Raw genomic sequence first — 21974 nt, forward strand, 5'->3', positions numbered from 1 at the left:
AATGTGTTTAGATAGATAATTACCTATATGCACGATATTAGTGTTAGTAAGAAGGTTTAAATTCTCGGAAGATTTTTCGCGCGCGTAACTAATTATACGCGTAAAATCTAGCTTCCGGTATAAGAATTAGTTACACCTTTTGCTCGAATTCGAGCGTCGACATAGAATTCCTCTACGTAGCCCTTAGACTAGTGCGTAAAATCCAGTCCGACTTTTTTTAAAATTCCGACCTTCTTAGATACACTAACATAAGGAAATAAGAAACAATAACTTACGTTTACGCTACTACTCTACTATATCCGCCACCTATTTTAATACGCTAGTTTTGTTACCCTAATACCGAGGATCCGGATTCTTCTTTTAAAAGCCTCTTACGGCGTTGTAGACGCTCTAAATATTTAATCGCGCACTACTAGCGTTTAAGAGCGTTTAGTAACTATCCGAAATCCCTAAACCTCCTCCGACGAGATTCGCCTTTACCTCCGCCGGCCGGTACCTACGCGCTACCTCTTTACTAGCAACCTTCGTTACGAAGCTATTTATCTTCTTCCTATCGATATGCGCGAGATCGTAGTTATAGAGGGGCGCGCCGGCGACGTAGTCCTTCGGAAAGAGGCGTTTAAGAGTCTAGCGTAACGGACGGACGAAGTAGGCGTCCTTCTTATTAGTCCGCTGCTACGATACGCCGTTAACACGCATACCTTCCTTATTAAGAGCCGTGTCGTCTTCGACATACTTATAAAAGTAGGTAAACTTTATAGCACTAGGGCACTTCTCGCCATCGTAAGTCGAGCGGTCGCGCTGCTTCTCTAGTAGCACGCCGTCCTTCTTCTTCGACACCGGTTTATAGCGCTTATAGCAACGACATATAAACCGGAACGTGCGATATAGTCCGTATCTCGTCCTTAATGCCCTCGCGCTATCGCCCTTCTAGATGTTGTCGACAAGAGGCTAATATATATACATCTCTTAATGCGTCATCTGCTCTACGAGAGCATTAAAGAGCCTATGTCGCTACTAAATAGCATCCGGTAGTAGTCGTAGCAACGCCTTACCGTCGCTATTAGCACTACTCTATCGTAAGGAGACAGTAGTAACGCTAATAGATATCCGCGTCTTCTTTATATGCGCCTTCTCATCCTTATTATTATTATTATTACTAAACAGCTCCTTCTTAAGGGCTAAGGCAGCCGCGCCTTCTACAACCTCGTTCTCTTACGATTTAAGCTAAGAGCAACGCTCTTAAATCTGCTGCTATAGCGCACTAATATCGCGTCTAACGAGCTCTACTAATACACCTTTAATAGGAATGACTCTAGCTCCTTTATCGTCCGATCTACCGACCTCGAATCTACTATCGAATCTAGCTACATCGAGCAACGCGTCGTCGACAAGCTCTAGAGTCTTATATAAAGGATCATTAAGCATCTTAGCGTAGAAGACTTAAGGATCATTAAGAGCCTCTATAGCTACTCTACAACGAGGAAGGATAAGGTAAGCAGCGCACTAAGAACGGCGACAGCGAGGAGGGAATAAAGAGAATAATGAAAGAGTAGTAATTAAGGCGACAACAACACCTTAAAACGAGCAAATTGCGTGTGTATCGACAACATAACCACGGAGGATACGCGTCGCGACAGAAAACGACGTTTGTGCACCTTAAATCGTCCGTGCGCGTCGGAGCTGGTAAGATCCGGTGGCTGTGCAGGATTCTACCAAAAGCCGAACCTGCCTCATTCTAAGAACCGCCCGAACCGGTCGCAGTGTCAAGGATCCAAGAGATTGCAACTCTCACAGAAGTTTGCTGTCGGATGATCATCAGAATGGGCAATGAAAGAGGTCCGTCCGTGAGCATGTCGCGGAGAAGTTCAATCGGCCGTGGATCCTGGAGCAAATTGCCGACATGCATCTGAGCAGGGTAGATGGACTTTGTGCTGTCCATGTGCACGAGGAGGGATGTGATTCTTGCTGCGCAGTGCAGCTGCAATGCGCTGCAATGCAACGCTCCCGACTCTGACTAGGAAGCAGACGAAAGTAGTAGACCTATCATTTGGTCGTGCGTTTCTCAGCTGATATTGGTGTGGCGAGAGGCCGGAGATTGTCGTGCCAATTCATAATCCTCGCGCCAACTGCCGAAATATCCCAAGTGTTATTTGGCGCGTGAACAATCGTTATTTGGCGCTTTTGAAGGTCACGTGCTCGGGACTCGCGTCAACGCGTGTCGCGTTCCTCACCTGTTTTTGCAGTAATATTGGACAGTTTTTGATCGCTCTCCCGTGCCCTCATCGTCGCCGTAGTATACTATGCCTCCTGTTGTTTCCGCTAGCTCCACCGCTATAGCTGCCACCGCCGCGCCGCCGTCTACCTACGAACGCGCGTTTCTTAATAAGGATAATAAGGATGAGGACGATGGTAACATACCGTAGGACGAGTTCGATAGACTAGAGCTATAGGAGAAGGAAGAGGTGTTAAAGGAGCGTAAGGATCGTAAGGCTCGTCGCCGCCTTAAAGGATTCTACAGCGCTCTTAGTCAGCCGGATAACAATAATAGCGCGGTGGATGGTGGTGTTAATAAAGGAGCCACCGCCGCGGCGGTCGGAGGTGTTGTTGAAGGAAGAAGCGATGGATTAGCCGGTGCACCGATCTTCGTTAATAAGAGCGCCTTCTCGCACGGCGGCTACCGCTACCGCTCTTACTTCGATGTTGTTGCTCCGCCGGTCGTTAAAGGACTGAGATTTCCATTATAAGAAGCTGCTAAGGCATAGCTCTATTAGCATAGCAAGGTGACTAGTTAGGAGCCTATTTATGGCGGTAGTCCAGGCCTAAAGAAGGGTGTTGTTGTTAGTCAGCGCTTTATCTGTGCGAAGGGCAAGAGTGAGCAGAGCCTTCGCAAGAGAAGGAAGGACTTAGACGCCGCTGGAATCGCTGTTGTGCGCAAGAACACTTCCTTAAAGAAGACTGGCTGCACTATGTCGGTAACTATATAGAGGGTAGACGAGTCGTCGTCTAAATGGAAGATATCCCTTAGGAAGAGGCCTTGTTACAACCACCCCTCTAGTAAGGCTATTAGACTGCTATTGCACCGCCGTCGTTCTCGTGGACCTAAGATGCTTAAGTTCCTTCGCAACGCTCGTAAGGCTAGTGTTTCTGCGAAGGAGTGTAGATATTAGTGTAAGAAGAAGTTTAACACTAGTGTCGACAAGGACACGCCCTCGGTCTTAAGGGATATCTACAACGCATAGTATACTATTCGCCTTAAACAGCTAGATAGCCTTACGCCGGTTAAGAGGGTTTTAAAGACGCTTGAGGACGAGGGTTACTAGCACAGTAAGCCTTTGAAGGATTAAGCTAAAAACCTCCGAGGATTGGCATAGTGCAATCTAGAGCTGCTACAGGTTTTTAAGGACAACAGCGACGTATAGCTCGTCGATTGCACGTACAAAACTAACCAGTATAGCATCCCCCTTATAGTAGTAGTCATTCGCACACGCACCGGCATTTATATGCTAGTGCTCTACGTCCTTATACCGGACGAGACTAAGGCTGGCTTCTTGTAGGCATAGCAGCAGATTAAGCGTTGCTTGGAAGAGAATAGCATTAACGAGCCGTCTTATATGATATACGACCGTGACCGGCAGATGTAGAAGTCGTTTGAAGCGGTGTTTCCTGGAGTGCGACACCGGCTCTGCATGTGGCACATAAACGTCGCTGTTAAGAGCAACGCTAATGCGAAGTTTAGTGTTAATGTGGTGCCTAGAGTCCTTAGTGAGAAGGCGACGACTACACGTAAGAAGGTTACCAAACAATAGCTTAAAGGATACAGAGCCTGCCTTAATGCTACAACACTAGCTGAATTCGAATTATGGTGCGACGTTTATAAGGCTGGCGCTAAGCTGCCCCTTGTGGACTCCTTTACGGATAAGGAGACGCTATTAACACCGGCCGAGAAGGCAACATAGCTCTACCTCTGCAACTCGTATCTACTAACACAGTAGTAGAAGGAAGAGAAGGAGTTCTGCGTAAAGGCGTAGACTAAGAGCATATGTAGTTATAGCATTACGACAACCTCACCGTATAAAGGTGCATACGCAGGCTTAAAGGCATAGCTTAAGTCTGCGCGTAAGGATATCTTCAGCCTCTTTAACTCTATAGAGCTATATTACGAGCACCTCGTCGACAGATACAAGGCGTTACTCACGACGTGCAAGGGGCGTGTATCTACTACGTTTAGAGGCAAGCCCTTCTAGAGCAGGGTCGTGAACGTAGTGCATAAGGATGCATTAAAGCTAACTAACGAGCAGATTATAAAGTGGAAGCAGCACAAGAAGATAGACGAGCCGCCGGTGTGCACTTACACCTTTAGAGCTGAGACTGGCACACTATGTTCACACGAGCTAGGGCTATATCTTAAAGGCTGGGCTAACAACTAACCGCTTACGCTAGATGCCAGTGTATTCGAGAAGGCGTAGATACTTCCTAGTAACCGGCTACCCCCTAAGGTCACAGCGACGACGATATATAATCCCCTCGTTCGCACTAATAAACGCAAGCTGGACTAGCAACAACAACATAGTCCACAGAGCGTTAAGCGTAAGATAACTAGACCGGAGCGGCTTACGCAACAGACTAAGAACGAGGCTATAGCATTGCACAACCGCCGCAACGAGGAGCCTAGCAATCTATTACAACGTCTGCTAACACTAAGCTAACGACTCGGCTGCAACTGTAGCAGCAAGGGCGGCTACAATCCTTAGAAGCGGCAATGTAGCTGCGTAAAGGCTAGCACGCAATGCATAGAGCACTGCTATAGCAATGGACCGTGTAGCAACAAGCCAGCTGCAGTGCTGAATAAGGATCTTATAGCTAAACGAGTAGCGGCGGCGGTGAGGTCTTAACTGGCCGCAACACTTATGGCACCGCCGCAGCTATATTACTACGGCTATTACCTTAGCTATAGCTAACAACACTACCCTTAGAGCTAGCAGATGCCGCCGCCGTCCGGTTAACAGCTCTACTACTACCAGCTCTAACAACATAGGACTTAGCAGCACAATCCTTACTAATATCAGCAGTGGAACGCGCCTTAACCGCCTAGTCAACAGGAGCTACCGGATCTGTAGCTATAGCGTTCACTGCAGCCGCGAGCTTTTTAACGCATGAACTACCTCTACTACCCCTTTAGTTAGCAAAACTGAAGGAGTTTCTCGCACTCTTATTAGCTCACCGAGAATTACTGAATATACCGGCAATCGACAGATCTCACTATAAGAGTAGCCGTTTGCGCGAGTAACAGATCTACGCCGGCGTTCTAAGGAATCTCTAGCATGGATTTTCCTTCCACTACCTCTACTACCACCACCACACTACTTATATACATATTAATTACACGAGCTTGCTCGCATGATGTTCCCTTGCAACCTCTACAATGTTTCATTGCGCTCACTAAAGTAGTTGTGGTGTTATCGCCGTCGAGGGGAAAGTGAGGATCAAGTTCAAATCCTGACGTCATAAGCGCCAAATAAGAAAAGTTCACGCGCCAAATAACACTTGGGCCGAAATATGTCTGAACAGGCATTGAACAGGCATATAGACTTTATTGGCGGTTCGTGCTGTCCCTGTGTTCAGGACATGGGTTTAATGATTTCGCCAGCGCCCAGGTCCGAATGTCAGGAGATGCGGCAATTAGTTCACGCATGATTTTACCACATCTTCCGAAGGACAACTGTCGGATACCCGCGCCGCCAGGCAGAGCGAGGAAACAAATAAGCCCCTCTGACTCCCACGTCTTCTGTTTCTTTTCATCAACATCGACTTCACAATCGATTCAAAGACAGCATCTTGCTACCGTGAGCATTGCCTTCTTCTTGTTTTCCCTTGTGCTCTCCCGGCCCACAACACTGACCAAATGTAGCCATTCCGTCCACGCACCAACGACGCTCAAAGACCAGCCATCCAGCAAGACAACATTTCAACAACAATGAAGCTCTCCATCCAGTTCATTTACCTTGCGGCTACCCTCTTCGCGGGCCATGCCTTCGCTGTACCGGCCGCTGACGCCGACGCCAGTCTGGAACGACGCTCCTGCTCCCGTAAGCACGCCGCATCCTGCCAGCTCGCGGCTTGCACTGCTGATCGTACGATTGTAGACTCATGCGGCGATCCGGATGAAGGCGGCGCAAACTGCGAATGCCGTGGATGGCACTGCAACAAGGGGTGGTGCAACCACCACCCTTTCGCTGAGTAGGAGTAGGAGCCACTCACTAGTCCGGTCTGAGCCACCACCGCTCCGATGGACGACGGAAGGAAACGCGTGACGATGCTCGAGATCTCACGCTTTCGCGACAAGATCGGGATCAGGGGTTTGATGGTGCTGGTCGACTGCCATCCCTGTTCGGGAGGAGGACGAGGGACTTGCATGGAGGAGGGGATGTAGTTCTGTACCTTCGTGGAACAAAATGAACCTCTTTTCACACACGAGCTTTGCCATTTAAGATTCTCCATCCAGCTCATGTGCCTCGCGTTCACTTTCTTCGCCGGCCGGGCCTTCTGCGTCCTCGACCGACTGACCTCTAGGTAAACGCGATCTGGACCGGCCAGAGCTGCAAAGATGGCACACCGGATGTACGACGTCTCGCGGCCAGCACGTCCCGACGATTGCAGTGCAGTGCAACGACAACCTGGTGCTCGTCAACCCAGACTACGCCATGCGCGTGATTTCAGGGCGTTGTGGCTGTCGGCGGGCGGAGTCAGGCTTGTGGATACTTGTCTGTTTCGAGCCTCGTTGCAATTCTGATGGGCAGCCGAAAGGAGAGAGTCGATCATAGTTCTCGAAGATCTCGCAACGGACCAACGATGAAGGCTGCGTGCGGATGATAGGGCTTCCGTTTCAAATGGATCTCTCCTTTGAGTGTCAGCAGCCGGCGCTGTCCCGTGCACGGATGTCGCCGGTAGAGCAGCTGGTCACGACAGCTGGAACGGCAGACGGGCCCGGCAGTAAAGGATCCAAGCCAAGGGGAAAGAAAGTGAAGCTGCAAGACGACTGAAAGAACGTCCAAGAGAGGAAAGCAGACCGGAAAAGGACAAAGACTGAACGACAGAGAGATTCGCGAAGAGCGTGAAGCCGCTTGATATTTGCCAGACGGACCTGTGATCGTGCAGGGAGTTTCCGTAAGTTAAACTGTCCAGATCTTCAACTCGCAAGTCCAGCTTGCCAATGAACGAAGCCTGTTGCTTCCTGCTTGCGGCCATGCCGGATTGTGACGATGGGCTGACACGTCCAAGGACTTCGCCTGAAATGTTGCGCTCGCCTGAAATGTTGCGCTCGCCTGAAATGTTGCGCTCGCTTGGATCTGATATGCCACCGGAAATCAACGTCCTCGCCCTTGAGGAATGCACGGCCAGTCTTCTTCCAGTCTTGAGAAGGGCGCCGCAACGTAATTCGAAGATGTGACCATGCACTTCAGGAGGAGAGACTCTGCTCGCGCATGCTCATCATCTCGCAAGATCCCCATGGCAGCTCGAGGTCAGGATCTGCAGGCTGGCCAGGCAGCGACCAGCACGATGAAGTCGGACCTCATCTGAAACGTGAGAAACGACATTTCGCGAGTCCGATTCCGACGTCTGCAGCCCAACACCGAGACCGCGACCGACGTTCGATGCATCTCCCAGCACTCGCCGGCACCGTTGCAAAGCTGTACTCTTCTTCCGCTGATCACATTCTTCAGCCACAATCCGCCCACCGAGCATCGCCGAAGCGCAGGTCGTATCGTCCAGAGACAGAAATCCCAGCATCGACTACTGACAGCGGCAGTCCTCTCCCGGGTGCTGCAACATGAAGAAGTCGCCGTAGCCTGCATCGTTCCATGTTGACGGAATGTGGGAAGTGGACCTTACCAGCTTTCGCAGTGGAGAAAGCTGCAGGAGAGAACGCAAGACGCAAAGCGAGGCAAAGGGAAGTGGATGGATTTCCGTGAGGTGCAGCATCTAGCGGTTGTCATATTTGACGGGTCATCGTTTTGAGATTTGGAAACGTCGAAATTGCGGCTGCACAGTGATGACAGGCCTCGACATGGAAGATGCTGGATGACACGTCTGCTATACAAGGAGGATGCTGGTCCTGCGTCGTCAGTGCCGGCAGTGATGAATGGGTGATGCTTGTCGGGCTGTGAGGCGGCGGTGCTTTATGTCAGCAGCGCAGCCGATGTGCAGGTGGTCGGGTCTGTATTTTGGTCTGCATCTCGCACGTTGTCGGAAGCACAATGGAAATGGCGAGGGCAATAATAACCAAGTCGAGGTAAGTTTTATGAAGTTGACTGTTGACGGCGGATTCATCTCGCTTCTCATGGACGGATCGGGAAAGAATGTGATATGAAACATGGACTCACGAAGAACACATGTTCACTCCAGGTGGTTTGGGTGGACGTTCAGCGAAGGGGAGAGACATCCGATTGAACGCAACCAATTGCCTCTTTCCTCATCAAAGTCGCCGTCTGCCCTGGTTCAGCGGACATCGGAGGCAACGTTCTCATCACATTCAAGAGCTTCCAACGCTCGGCCGAATCTTAAAAAGTGCCATGCTGCAGCCCTGTCTGGTCTCTCCGGATCGCGCTATTCCCAGCTCGTATTCTGTGCATCGCTTCCTTCAGATCACACCACCTGCACCTTCCCTGCGTCCTTCTTCCTCATTCTTTTCCTTCTGCTTCTCCGTCTGACACACGTCGTCTTTCCCTCTTTCCCATCGTGTTACACTCGATTCACTTCTCGCCCGCCGTCGTTTCAACCTCGCGCCTCTTCTCATCCTACTGCGAGCTCCACCTGCCGCTCTTCGCCAAACAATCCCAGTCTTCCGACCTGCATTCCTCGCAGCACAGCACAGCAGAGATCCGCCCGCCCGAAGACTCGCCGTCCGCTTCTCCACCTCCACGCTGACGAGACACATTGACACTGCGTGTCTACAACCTCCGATTGACACCGATCCTTATCGCGAACACCCCACTCGAGGCCATCACCGCCGATCCTACCCCGCGACACAATTCGTCTCACCACACCGAACCATCCCCACCTGTTCACCGTCGCTGGCCGACGGACTGAAACACATCGCGCATCACCTCTGACACGCATAAATCCCCCACCATGGAACTTCGCCGAATCCCTCTCCACCTTACTCCTCTCCTCCTCGTCCTCTCCCTCCTCACCTCCCTCGTTACCGCCCAGTCCGGCCAGGGTGTCCTCATCGATGGCAACAGCCGACTTCCCACCTGCGCCCAGCAGTGCACTCTACTCCAGCAAGCAGCTCAAGCCTGCACCGCCGCGACTGGTCCTTCAACGCAGACAGCCTGGATCTGCTTCTGTCAGTCCGCCTACCTCACAACTCTTCGCTCCAGCGCGGTCGGCATCTGCGATGCCGCGTGTACGGATCCCTCGGATAACGCGCAGGTCTCGGTGTGGTACAATGGCAACTGTGGGAATGATAACGGAGCGTCGGAGCATGCGGAGGATGGATTGAACTCACAGCCAGCTTCGGGCGGCTCGTCGAACACCGACAATGGAGCAACTACAGACTCTGGCAGCACAAACACCAACACCAACTCCGGCGACAGCAGCGACAGCAGTAACAGCAACGCGAACACCCCGCCGCAGAACACCAGTGGCTCAAACGATGACGAGAAAAGCGATAAGACCTGGTGGGCAGGTCACTACGTATGTCTCCTCCACTCCACCTCTCGTCTCACGACTTACTGACAACCTGTCCAGCAATGGATCATCATGATTCTCGTCCTGATCATCGCCTTCGCCCTCTTCACCTGGGGTCTCATCTTCCTCAAGAAACGCCTCGACCGCAAACGCGACGCCATGACCGGAGGTTTCAATGCTGGCATTACCACCCGCAAAGTCGACACCGAAAAAGGCGTCACGCATCAAACCAGCGGCTCCACCCTGCACCCCTCGTCCGCTTCGGGACGCAACTCACCCGCGCGCACAAGGGAGGCTTTCATGCCGTATGGATATGGATACTCGGGGAGCGAGAGTCGGAACGGCAGCAAGAACGAGGTGATACCCTTGGAGGAGAAGAAGAGTCCGCTCGCGAGGACGACGACGATGGCGACGGAGGAGAGCAGGGATGACACGGAGAAGAGCGAGGTCGATGGGATGGGTCCCTGGCCTGTGCCCGGCAGGAGTGAGAAGAGGCCGCCGGGAAATGGGAAAGCGGGCGTCACGATGTAGGAGGTTGACGAGGAAGAAGCTGAGGAGGTATAATGAAGTTATGGATATGCTTATGGGTGGTGGGCGATGAGGTGGTTCTGGATGATATACCGATGAAATGGCAACAATTTTTTCTTTCGAAAAGAACGGCTATGATCGTGGAGGTAAGGCACGTTGACTTTTGTTCAGTGAACGCAGATGAGTGACGAGATGAGGACATATCTGTATCGGCTCCGCTGAAGGGCAGGAGAGAGGAGTCAGGTGAGGAGACAAATGTGGCAGGCGAGCCTTGTGAGGTTCGTCCGCGTCAGGAGCACGGCGGAACTCGAATCGCGGTGGCTCATGGCAGGATGTGTGACTTGAGCGACACCGCTCCGGGAACTCCGTCATCCGGCGCTGAAGTCCTTCACGAGAATCGAGGGGAGTGGTCGATGGTGACTGCCTCTGCCTGCTGCGAATTATCGAGAGGTCCCGAGGAAGAACAAGTTGAACACTTCTCGCCAAACGACGCTGGACTCGCTAAGCAGGCAGAGCTCTGCGAGCGAAAGATCCGGACGACGATGCTGACGACGAGGAGAAGTTGCACGGAGTGTGGGAGAGGCGGTCCGCCGGGAGTACGGCCAAAACGTCCCGGAAGATACGCTGGCATTTTTTGACGCTGCTCGACAGGATTCCGAAAAGCAGTTCCTGATCGCGACTGGCGCTTGAGCACTTCGCATAGACGGAGGGAATGGTTCTTTCTGCACTTGCTGCTTCCTCGGCCTCCAATCCGCCGCCCGAAAGTTTTGTGGAACTCCTCAGCCATATCAAACATCGTCAGTGACAATCAAGGGGCATTGACTCTTTCAACGTGGAGTGTGAAGAGCGGCCGCTCGAGGATGTTGGCACGCTGAGTGGAATCCATTCCAAGCTCACTTATCAGTCGCAGGCTTATCTGAGCAGATCTTACTCCTACGAGCCTCCCGGCGTCCACAACATCGATCGGTTCCACGAAGCAGTGACCAGGACCTCAATCGCCGAGACCACCCTCACACTGCCAATTGGAATCTTCTCGCAGCGCTCGGCGAAGTGATTCGACAGTCCCGGCCGGCTGTGACCGAAGCGCTGATCGTGGTGGAATGTCTCCGCAGCAGTTTGGATAAGGACAGTCTGAATTATCTGCTCTTGGCGTGCCACCAATGCTGACGAGGCCGAGGCTGGCGTCTGTCTTCGGCAAAGTCAAGCTACCAATAAAGAATGCCCCTGGAATGACGGTTTCACGGCCAGCAGCCCGAGGCGAATCACGAGATGGACACGAGGTGTGAACGCAGGAGTGGTCGCCTCGTGCGCGGGCAGTGGGCCATGCTTACATACAGATTTCCCTGTTCCTGGCGGTTCCCGATGGACGGTATCACGAGGGACCGAGCTGAACCTCCATTCTTGCAGATTTCCACTCGACAGCGTAACAGACGATCGCAACATCTCGCTTTAGTCGGCAGAATGAAAGTGGCCTTTGTCGGATCCCTGGCGTACGACATTAATCAAGCCCACGGTAATCGAGACCATGCCATGAAGATGCTGATCGTTTGATGGTTGATCACGGTTGAGGTTCCGACCTGCCACCGGCCGTGAACCGCATCAGCAGCGATTGAAACTTTGGGTTCCGGCTTATCGCCGGACTCATGATATTCTGGTCAGGAGACAACGGGCGACAGACTCAGAGTCAGTCATTGCCAATTCAATCCAAATGGCGGGACATGAGAAGCGATGGTCCGAGTGGTCACCTCCCCACATTACCTTCGCTCGAACTTCATAGACCGTCTCTTGATCTGTTCTTGATCTCGGCCACATCCACTTTCTCGTCCTCGCCAAAAAGCTCCAACTTCGTGTTCTTGAACTTCCTCGCACTGATCCCCCTCTCAAACAGAGCGTCCAGCTCACCATACGTCCGTCCCTTCGGCTCCGGCAAGCGGAAGTACGCCCATGTGAGGCAGAGAAAACACATACCAGCCCAGAAGAAACCGACTTTACCCTGCCAGTTCCAGGCGGAAGGGTTGAGCATTCGCGGAGTGATGATGCCGTTCATGATGCCGATCACATTGTACAAACAGCGACCCAGCACCACCGTCTTTGTCCGCAGTCGACAGGAGGGTATCTCCGCGACAATAGCGTATGTGATGGTCCCGACAGTGATGTCGTAGAACAGCGTCCATAACAGTAGCAGCGATCCGATGGCGAAATTCGTTCCACTAGCCTTTGGCGGAGCCAGAGACACAAAGCCAATGATCAGCAGGATGAGGCACATGGCTGAAAGCCCACCCAGGAAGAGCGTTCTTCGTCCAAAATAAGACATGGCGAACCAGGCGATCACCACACCGATCATGGCTACAGAGTAGAGTGCCATGGAGAAGTCGAAGGAGATGTCGTTGCTGAGACCTGCTTGCTTGAAGAAGTAAGCTGAGAAGCCCATCAGCGATGCACCGCAAAGAGGTTGGGTGATCCATGTTAGACATGTGATTTCCGTCCGGCGTAGGTCGACGCCGCGGAAGCAGTCGGAAAATGATGTGCCGGCGGAGACATGCTTCTCCAGCTCGTTGGTATGGATCATCATGGAGATGGTCTGGTCAATATCGTCGGCGGGTGCGTTGGAAGTCAGTCGCTGCAGTGATTTCTTCGCATCGTCGAGGCGATCCTTGCGCACCGACCACCATGGCGACTCCGGTGCGAATAGCGCTCCGATGAGCAATGGTACCGGCCACACCCACTGCAGAGCATACGGAATGCGATACGCCCACTGGTCATTGCGATGCAGGAAACCTCGCAACGCACCAGAAGCGATCAGCTGCCCCAAACCCCACATCATGTTCACATATGTGGTGAGGTAGCCTCGTAGCACCACTGGACACACCTCCGAGGCATATGTGGTCGTCAAAGTCTGGAATACACCCCAAGGGACGCCCATGAGTACAGTCCCCACCTGCAGCGTGGCGATATCTTGCGCGAAGAACGGCACAAAGATGAATCCGATCATCATAAGCAAGAATCCCACCATGGTCTTGCGATATCCAAAACGATCTGCTGCGAATCCATTCAGAATCAGACCAAAGATCTCGCCCACTCTCGCGCCATTGGACAGCCCCGACTGCCAGGCTGCGGAAACTTCGAAATCATCTGTGCCCGGCAGGCGATGGCCGAATGTCTGGTTCCAGGGCGGGAACGCGAAGAACGAGGCAATGAGCACGATATCGTAACCTTCCATTGCCACGGCGGATGAGAGGAACATGGACCAGGCGATGGCTTTTGGATAGAGGCGCAGAGCTGTCCGGAGGGTCATGGCATGTTCGCGGTCGGTGGCTTCTTTGGCGGAGGAGGCAAGGAAGGGTAGTGGAGACGCATCTTCAGCGTGGTCCTCAAAAGCGGCTTTCTCTGAATACGACATGCTTGCTGTGTTGCCTTTTCAAGGTCGTCGATATGATTGTGTTCATGAAGTCGAGAGCTGATATTGTTAGTGTTGTGGGAATACTTCATACTTCGTACCACGGTTGATCGCCTGACACCACCCGTGGTTGCATCGCCCCGCACTCGAGGATGCTATATGCTATATGCCGATCACGCAATTGGAGCTCGATGCTTCGTGGAGGATTGCTGGAGGACGCAGCTAAATGCTTTCGAGCTACATCGCCGTCGCCAAGGTCCCGGCGAGCCTAGCGTCCATGGTCCAAGGAAAGTGTGATCGGTAGGTGACGACTTGCGCTGGGCTGTATGTACCTGGTAGAAAAGACTTTGGCTGGCCTACCGGGTTTTCGCAATGCCTTGATGTAGAGTGTGCTTTGACACCACTGGTCGAAGCGTGAAGAATCAGCCTGCAGCCAGTGGTCCGCGTCGCTCGCTCGCGGCACGAGAGGCATTGGCTTTCAAAACGTATTGTCGATCGCTGGAGCATGTCGTGGACCGACGTTGTTGTTCGGTTGTCCTCACAGTCGATTTCCCCATCTTCACAAAGTTCTGGCATTGCGGGGCCGAACTTCGCTTCAAGTTCTCCATGGGGCTCGGTTACATCGGCCGAGCAAAATTGGCGATTCCCCATGGCACGACCCAAATTTGACGGCTGAATTGACTTCGACGAGCCATTCTAGCGTAGCCTCCTCCTTCCTGCTACGGTATAGTCTTCTTCCGGAGCCGCATCTTATTTACCATAGTCTTTTGGCTATGTCGTCACAGGGAAGACAGTTCTCGGATGAGCATGCAATCGGCCGATGCCGCGGCCACGCGAGGAGCAACATAAGCAAAAACACCTCCACTTCACGGCACCGTCGGATGAGGAAGGTGTACGTACCAGGAGGATTGGCGTGAGGAGACGACCTTTCCTTCTCCGCTCCACCTTCTCACTTCTCTCATCTCACATCACATCACCTCCACCACACGCATGCCCGCCTACATCCCACGACCCTCCGAACCCGAACGCACAGCATGGACAATCGGGCGCACACCTCTTCCGTAGACCACCTGAGTCTCGGCGGCGAGAAGTGGGTCGACGCCAAAGAGGACCACCACGACTCGAACGCACTACATCATTTCCCGACCCACGACGACGTCCCTCAAGGCAAGGTCCAGCACCACGAATACGCCCAGCGGGAAGGTCTGCCGGGTGTGGAACAAGGCGATCGTGGGGTTGCGAATGGAGCAGATTTCCACGCAGCTGGCGCAACGACAACATCGCATCATGTTGGAAGAACGAGACAATTCCTCGGTCTGCATCCTCAGGCGCCGATCGAGAAAGAGCATGATGCTGGGGAGCACGCCGACCTGCTGCTACCGAGAGTGCGAGGAGCGCTGAAAGAGCCATTAGCAGAGTTCTTTGGAGTAATGATACTGGTGCTGTTCGGAGATGGGAGTGTCGCGCAGGTATTGCTGAGTGCCGGAGTGACCACGGCACCGGGCGGGAACGGATATGGAGACTATCAGAGCATCAATTGGGGGTGGGGTCTGGGAGTCATGCTCGGGATCTATGTCGCAGGAGACAGCGGAGCATATCTGAAGTGAGTGGAGACATATGAATAGACAAGAAGGAGATGCACTGCTGACCTTGGGATCCAACGACAGCCCGGCCATTCTCTTCACGAATTGCGTCCTCCGAAAACTTCCATGGCGACGACTTCCGGCATACTTCGTTGCACAACTGCTTGGAGGCTTCGTTGGCGCTGGAATCGTCTACGCTAACTATATTGGCCAAATAAATAGTTTCGAGGGCGGTCCTGGCCTTCGCACCGTGCCGCCGGCGCCCAATGCAACGGCGGGCATTTTCTGCACATATCCGCTTGCTGAAGTCACAAAAGTCAGCCAATTCTTCAGCGAATTCATCGCCAGCGCGATCCTCATGTTTGTCATCTTCGCGTTGAAAGATGACAGCAACAAGGGCACATTCTCGGCGAGTGGAAGCTGGTTTCCCCTGGCGTTGTTTTTCCTCATCTTTGGTCTTGGAGCATGCTTCGGTTCCAACACCGGCTATGGTGGGTGTTCCAAACCGAATGGCTTCATCACAGCTCACTGACATCTCCCAGCAATCAACCTCGCCCGAGACTTCGGTCCGCGCCTCATGTCATACGCTGTAGGCTACGGCTCGGAAGTCTGGAGTGCCGGAGGCTACTACTTCTGGATTCCTATGGTAGCACCATTCTGCGGATGCCTTTTTGGCGGCATTATGTACGACCTCGCCATCTACACGGGACCTACGCCGATCAACACGCCGTGGATGGGATTGAAGGAGCTGTTGAAGCCGCACGAGCTGATTGGTGATCGAGTGCAGGCGCAGAAGAATGATGGGTTGGTGTAAGGTGCCAGGGACGGCGTGCGGTGAGAATCACGATCGAGGTGCAGGTCGTTCACATTTTGCCGTCTCACGGGTGGTCAACCCTTCGGCAGCTTTCCTTCATGGTAGCACAGTCCATGGCTGGCCTGCGGTTGTGTCGTTGAGATCCACGTCGATGAAAATTGAGAAAGTCGCATCTCCGCTTTCCTCTGCATGGTCGGTCCTTGAACAAATGCCGTCAATATCCGCCCGGGTGTTGAGTGTCCACGTCATCGTGTCAGGGGGCGGGGGTGAAGGAATTTCAACTTCGCGGTGTCCTGGGTGGTTACTCGAACAGCTGTCACTCAGAGTCGATTCTGCTCCCGATCCAGGAAAAGGACAAGTTGCGACTCCGCAAAGTCCGACGCATGGGTCATCCTAGAACAGCTACCGCCCGTGTTCGTCCGGTGTGTGGTGAACACGTCAATGAAGTCTGTTCGTGGAGTTTCAGAGATGGCACGTTCGCGTTGTCATGCATGCTCGATCCCTGAACAACTGCCGTCAGTGTCCGATGAGCGAGAGATTCTGCGACAATGCACGGATTGCCATTACGAATGCGGCCGACGCCGAGTTCGAGGTGAAATGAAGTCTCTGTACCGAGCATGGTCAACCCAAGAGAAGCTGGACAGCAATTCTCCTATATGTCGCGGCACGCTCTGCTTTCTTTGCAAGGTCCGTGGGAATGACCTCCCCTTTGAGCGCATGGCCGCCAACTCCGTCAAAGGAGGGACTCGGCACAACGAGTGTCGTGCTCCCTCATGGGGCGATCGCGACCTTGGTCATGCGAGAGCAGAGAAGTTTCTCGTTCCAAGATGATCCTCGTGTCAGGCGTGGTCCGTCCTCCTGAGACCTCCGATGACCAACTTTTTCGGACGCTTGCGATTTTCGACTGCCCGATTCTCACTGCGCAATTGGCCATGGACTCCCTCCATCGTCCGCCAGCTCTTCCATGTTCGATCATTTGCTAGACATGGCTTATCCTCGACAGTGTGTGTCAGTGACACCGCATTCCCGTTCTATTGGGCTTTTCCGTCGTTGTCTCGAGCTTATCCGCGACATCTCCTGATCCACATATGATTCCACCTCTGAGGAGTTGCCGACTGATCCGGTCGCCTTGAGTGGGGATATAACATAGAAGATCGCTACCTGCACACGCAAGATGCGTCTTCCAGATCCCATCCCAAGAGTTCTTCTACTTCAGACCGGTCAAAACAAAACCAACCAACCTCAACGTCAACGACCCAACCTACGCAACTCTTCAGTTGAACACGTAGCTAGACAAGCAATGAAAATCAACAGTTCATGAGAAGTTCAGAGGGCGGTGTGCCAGCCCCTGCATCACGAGCCTTCCACGTCAGCTCCAGTGTCAAGCAAGGTCTTACCCTTGCGTAGTTGCCGAATGATTCCCGTCTCAATCTATGTATAGTTCCATCCTTGCCAGGTTGCCGACCGATACCGGTTACCCACAGCACATAAAAGCTCGCATCACAAGAGCAGTCGTGCTCGTTCAACAATTCCGCCAAAACCACAACATCGATCGACCCGGAATCCAAACGAGTCGCACCCCATCATCATGAAGACCATTTCCATCATCGTCGCATTCATCGGCTTCATTGCTATTCCCATGGTCGCTGTACGATATCTCTCTTTTCTTTTTTGTCCCTCGTTTCGCGCTTTTCGCGTTACTGACATATCTCTCTTACAGGGCCAGACCTGCACGCAGGATTCTTGTACTAGAGAATGCGCGCCCGTGCAAGGCAGATGGTAATCCTTCTATCCGGTCTTCCTGGAGTACGTTCTCTACTGACATTCATCGCTAGCAACACTTCGGGCTACTGTGATTGTCTCCTTCCTCCGTAGGCGATGGGTAGCTTGCAACACGAGTGACCCGGATCCAATCTGCACTTCCCAGTGCATGGTCTTGCTTGAACGATGGAGGGGAAGAATGGCTGGGGATATTGTGCAATGGCGATTCCGGCTCTGCGCAGCTTTCTTTCATGGCGATCTGACCCTGTTGTGGTTCGCAGTCAATGTTGTTCTAGCGTTAATACATCTGGCACTCGAAGGACAATCTTTGATGATCTCTCGGAATTGCGATCCATGGCAAGTGCAGTGTTGTGAAAGTCACACCAGTGAGTGATGTGCAGGTAAGACCACTCGCAGGCTAGACCGGTGGCAGTGCTTCCATTTGGGTTGCCCATGTGATGTTCCCAAGCCCAGACTGGAAGCAAAGTCACACACCCGAGGCCAGTGCTAAGAATGGGGTGCTAGTAAATCCTTCCTGCTATGCCTCTTCTTGGGAAAGGTATATTCCAGATAATATAACCAATCAATCGCCTCCGCATTGATGTTTCTCAAAGACGAACTTCCGTTGATGTCAAGAATCTAGCTCCGAAACACCATGCGCATGGATCAGTCTTGTTCATGAGACGCAGCGAATGACCTGATGCATGGATGTCAGCTCAAGTCCTGGAGAGGACATTTTCCTGTCCGAACTTGTAATGAGCTGACCTTTGTCGGGTAGCAACGAGCAGAACTACTGCGATTGCCGATCCTGACGGACTGCGCACTTGGTAAGAGACGATGACGGATGTCTTTATTGCCACAGATGCCAACATTTACCGCCAGTGACGGCGATGCGGCTGTTTTTGCCGGGTCTGATTGCTTTCCGGCTGCAATGCTCGGCTTTTGGGGCACAACATGGCCTTGACGACAAAGAAGAAGGGATTTTGCATGCGATGTACCGCGGCAGCGATAACGCTCGCTTCGCGATGGTCATAAGCAATGAACACATCTTCCGCACAACGAGTTCAATGTTTCCTCTTGCCTATATACTGATGCTGCAACACCTGCACGAGGTCGTTGCACCAACGTAGCTCAGCTCATGCATGGTGCCCGCACTCGTGGAACCGTGTGGTGTATGTAAAGAGCAGAGGCCTTGCTCCCCCAGTCTTGCACGATCTCTTCAACTCTGATGCTCATTTCTGGTGTTCTCTCTACCTGCGGCTTTCACTCCAGGAACGACAGCCCACCTCTGCGCCAATATGGACACCTTCAATACTCCAAGCAAGCTTGAAAAGATTGTGGGCAGGGACGCTACTGTGGATTCGGGAAACCGAATCCTCGTCGAAGATATCAACATCGTTCTCCTGCAGTGTGCTCAGAGCGCCGGCTCGTTGACCTCGATGATCGCCACCGAGACCTACAGCTGGAACAAGTCTCAAAAACTGGACATGGTCTCGCTGAAGGCTGCATTGGCAGTTGTGACGAGCCGGACAGCTCGCATCGACGGTCTCTTGGGTATGTTCGAGGAGGCGCAGAGAAAGAAGAAGAACACTATCGGCATGCCGCAGGACAGCGACAGCTTCAATGTGTCGCCAGAATTGGATGGCGCTGGTTCGAGCGCTCTTCACAATGCTAAAGCCGTGACTGCACCTTGCTCGCCTGGCGTGATCACCGACGGAGAGGAGAAAGTCGAGACCATGCGTCCGAGAAAGTTCGACGATGGTGGTTTTACCTGTATCGGCAATTCTCCAGACGCATGGTCTGGCGTAGAGTCCGACTTGCCGGACGAAGAAGAGAAGGGACCCGTTTGGAACGATGGTGGCTTCGGCCAACTCGACGAGTCCGATGCACAGTCTGCCACGGATCCTGACCAGCCGGAGGAGAGGGGTGAAGCTCTCGTCTGGGACGATGGCGGTTTTGGCTGCAATGACGACGAATGCACTGTACAGTCTCCCGCGAACAAAGAGGACGATTTGGTGTGGGACGATGGTGGCTTTGATGTGCCTAGTGATGCAATCGACGCGGTGCCGGAGACGGAGTCCGAGTTGACGCCTGCCACGCACGCCTCAAAGAAGGCGAAGAAGGTGGCCAAAGCCGAGTCTCCAGACTGGACCATGGGTGATCTGGGCGATCATTGTGCAACAGCCAGTCCTACCTCTGGGGATCTGTCCCAAAAAGGGAAGAAAACGCATTCTTGTTACAAAGATGGAGGCATCACCAAACAGCAGCTCCGAGATGCCTTCGATATGATGCTCAGCATGAATCACGATCTGCCGCGTATCGCAAGTGTTGCGACCGAGGGTACGGACCAGGTTCACTGTGTGGTAAACGGTCATGCCGAGTCACCGCCAGTCATGAAGTCTTCGAGGAAGCACAAGAAGATGCCAAAGAAGACGGCCGAGGAATTGCAGGACTGCGAAGATCGGATCACCACTCCCCTTTCGCCGCAATGGACAGTGTCGGCTCAGTCTACATCGCCACCAGCGGCGAAGTCACCGAAGAAGAGCAAGAAGGAGGCCAAAGTGCTTTCAGGGTGGATTGACAACACCTTGATCGGTCTTGATCTTGTTGACGAGCTCACTGACGCTGATACTGCGCCGTTGTCTGGCACGGATGCCGACTTGCCGTGTGGCAAGCCATCGGCAGTGCCAGATCCATGGGTTTGGCCACCAGTGACAAAACCCTCGAAAAAGGGAAAAAAGAAGAACGAGAAGCTCTGTACAGGCTGGGTCAACAGCAATGGCCGATCTGCATCTGGAGAATGAGACCGCCGACTCTGAGGATGCGCCATTGACTGGCGCAAGTGCCAGCACTTCCCGCCCCAATGCAGATGCCAGCATTGAAGAACATAATGCGATGGTTGGTGAGCAGATCCAGGAGGAAGACAGCTAGTCCGAGGTCTCAGATGACTGAGATTCCAAGTATGATGTAGTTGTGAGATGGGACGGAGTTCGGAGTCAGATTCTTGCGGCTCCGTAGTGTACGAATATCAGTGCATGTTTTTACATCGTTCGAACGCCGTCTGTGGCAAGCGATATGGCGCTGGAGCCTGTTGTGGTACGGTGGAAGAACCTCGCGAAAAGTGAGGCTTTGCCAGTGGAATGCTGGGAATGGTCAAAATCATTGCAGATCATGATCGCAAGTTTTGGAATCGATTAGATCACGGCACCTCTCTGCTTCTCGTCCGGAGCATGAGGCACAGTGAAGATACCGGTTGAGGGTTGTGTGCGCTTGATGCGCAGCCGAAGTAGCAGCTTCTGGCGCAGCTCATGCACGTCCACACTCTCATGCAGGTCACTGGCGACACCCGTGCTTCGGCGACCAGACGATACCTCAAGCTGAAAGAGTCAAAGTCTATCCTTCGGAGTCGTGACATCGATCTTTGCTTTCGAGCCAACGTGGCAGAAGTCATCGGTGCCGCAGCTGGCGCGCTCCATATCGTAGAAGTCGGTGTACCACTCGCAATGAAGCTATACCAGTAGACAAGGGAGGTTCAGTCGTCTCCGGTAAACATTCTGACTATTGCTCTATACTCTCAGGCAGTATCGCGAGCATTTCCCGTGGGAAAGCTAACCTGGTCGACGCGGCAGGGCCAGGTCAAGAGTAGGTCGTGAGCGGCACGAGATGAACTTGTTGTTGATGCTCGCGGTCTTGTTTGTTAAGAACGGCATTTTTGGACATGCGACCGGCCGGAGATTCGAAGGGTGAGGCAAAGATGGCCATTCACAGGGGCTCCGCGATGACAGCGGAGACAAACATCTGGCATAAGTCTCGGAGAGTGCACTGAGCATCGCTCAAAGCGACATTGGATGTTGCAGCCGCGCGAGTGAATGAGGTGCTGCACCGTCTGTTCGGAGACATGAAGGTCAACGGCGATAAAGGTTCCCATTCGAGGATCTCATCTTGCCTGCTTTGCCGCAATGGACGACGGACACGAGCAAGACGAAGGCAAGGGAAGCAAGCACCGTCAAGCAAAGGCGGTGCCTGAAAGGCTGCAAGGCGGAGATCAGACGGCCGGCAGGAAAATGGAAGCGGGTTCGGAGTCCAGTCATCAGCCTTGACAAGAGGCACACATCTCCCAGATATCCACACAACGCAGCTGAAGTGGTGCAGGCGCAAGTGTATTAACAGCATCGGCAATCAAGTATTCTTCCACCGT

At 52.9% G+C, this 21974-nt stretch overlaps 5 protein-coding genes across 5 annotated transcripts; 4 read left to right on the plus strand and 1 right to left on the minus strand.

Annotated features, from left to right (window-relative positions):
- Positions 1 to 9132: 9132 nt before the first annotated feature.
- Positions 9133 to 10224, plus strand: MYCGRDRAFT_110276 (uncharacterized protein; the record flags this gene model as incomplete). Its single annotated transcript, XM_003850751.1, has 2 exons — positions 9133 to 9699; positions 9754 to 10224. The coding sequence occupies 2 exons, from the start codon at positions 9133 to 9135 to the stop codon at positions 10222 to 10224; spliced, it is 1038 nt and encodes a 345-aa protein (XP_003850799.1).
- A 329-nt stretch (positions 10225 to 10553) lies between these two features.
- On the plus strand, positions 10554 to 11275 carry MYCGRDRAFT_94628 (uncharacterized protein; the record flags this gene model as incomplete). Its single annotated transcript, XM_003850752.1, has 2 exons — positions 10554 to 10817; positions 11132 to 11275. The coding sequence occupies 2 exons, from the start codon at positions 10554 to 10556 to the stop codon at positions 11273 to 11275; spliced, it is 408 nt and encodes a 135-aa protein (XP_003850800.1).
- Positions 11276 to 11744: 469 nt separating this feature from the next.
- On the minus strand, positions 11745 to 13621 carry MYCGRDRAFT_74261 (uncharacterized protein; the record flags this gene model as incomplete). The annotated part of the gene is made up of 1 exon (XM_003850995.1): positions 11745 to 13621. One exon carries the CDS (start codon positions 13619 to 13621, stop codon positions 11993 to 11995), a length of 1629 nt encoding a protein of 542 aa, XP_003851043.1.
- Positions 13622 to 14579: 958 nt separating this feature from the next.
- Positions 14580 to 16015, plus strand: MYCGRDRAFT_74263 (uncharacterized protein; the record flags this gene model as incomplete). The annotated part of the gene is made up of 3 exons (XM_003850753.1): positions 14580 to 15221; positions 15286 to 15692; positions 15744 to 16015. The coding sequence occupies 3 exons, from the start codon at positions 14653 to 14655 to the stop codon at positions 16013 to 16015; spliced, it is 1248 nt and encodes a 415-aa protein (XP_003850801.1).
- A 3059-nt stretch (positions 16016 to 19074) lies between these two features.
- Positions 19075 to 20580, plus strand: MYCGRDRAFT_94631 (uncharacterized protein; the record flags this gene model as incomplete). The annotated part of the gene is made up of 1 exon (XM_003850754.1): positions 19075 to 20580. The coding sequence occupies one exon, from the start codon at positions 19075 to 19077 to the stop codon at positions 20578 to 20580; it is 1506 nt and encodes a 501-aa protein (XP_003850802.1).
- Positions 20581 to 21974: the final 1394 nt, after the last annotated feature.

This window comes from Zymoseptoria tritici, chromosome 7, assembly GCF_000219625.1.
Source record: "Zymoseptoria tritici IPO323 chromosome 7, whole genome shotgun sequence".
Lineage (NCBI taxonomy): Eukaryota > Fungi > Ascomycota > Dothideomycetes > Mycosphaerellales > Mycosphaerellaceae > Zymoseptoria > Zymoseptoria tritici.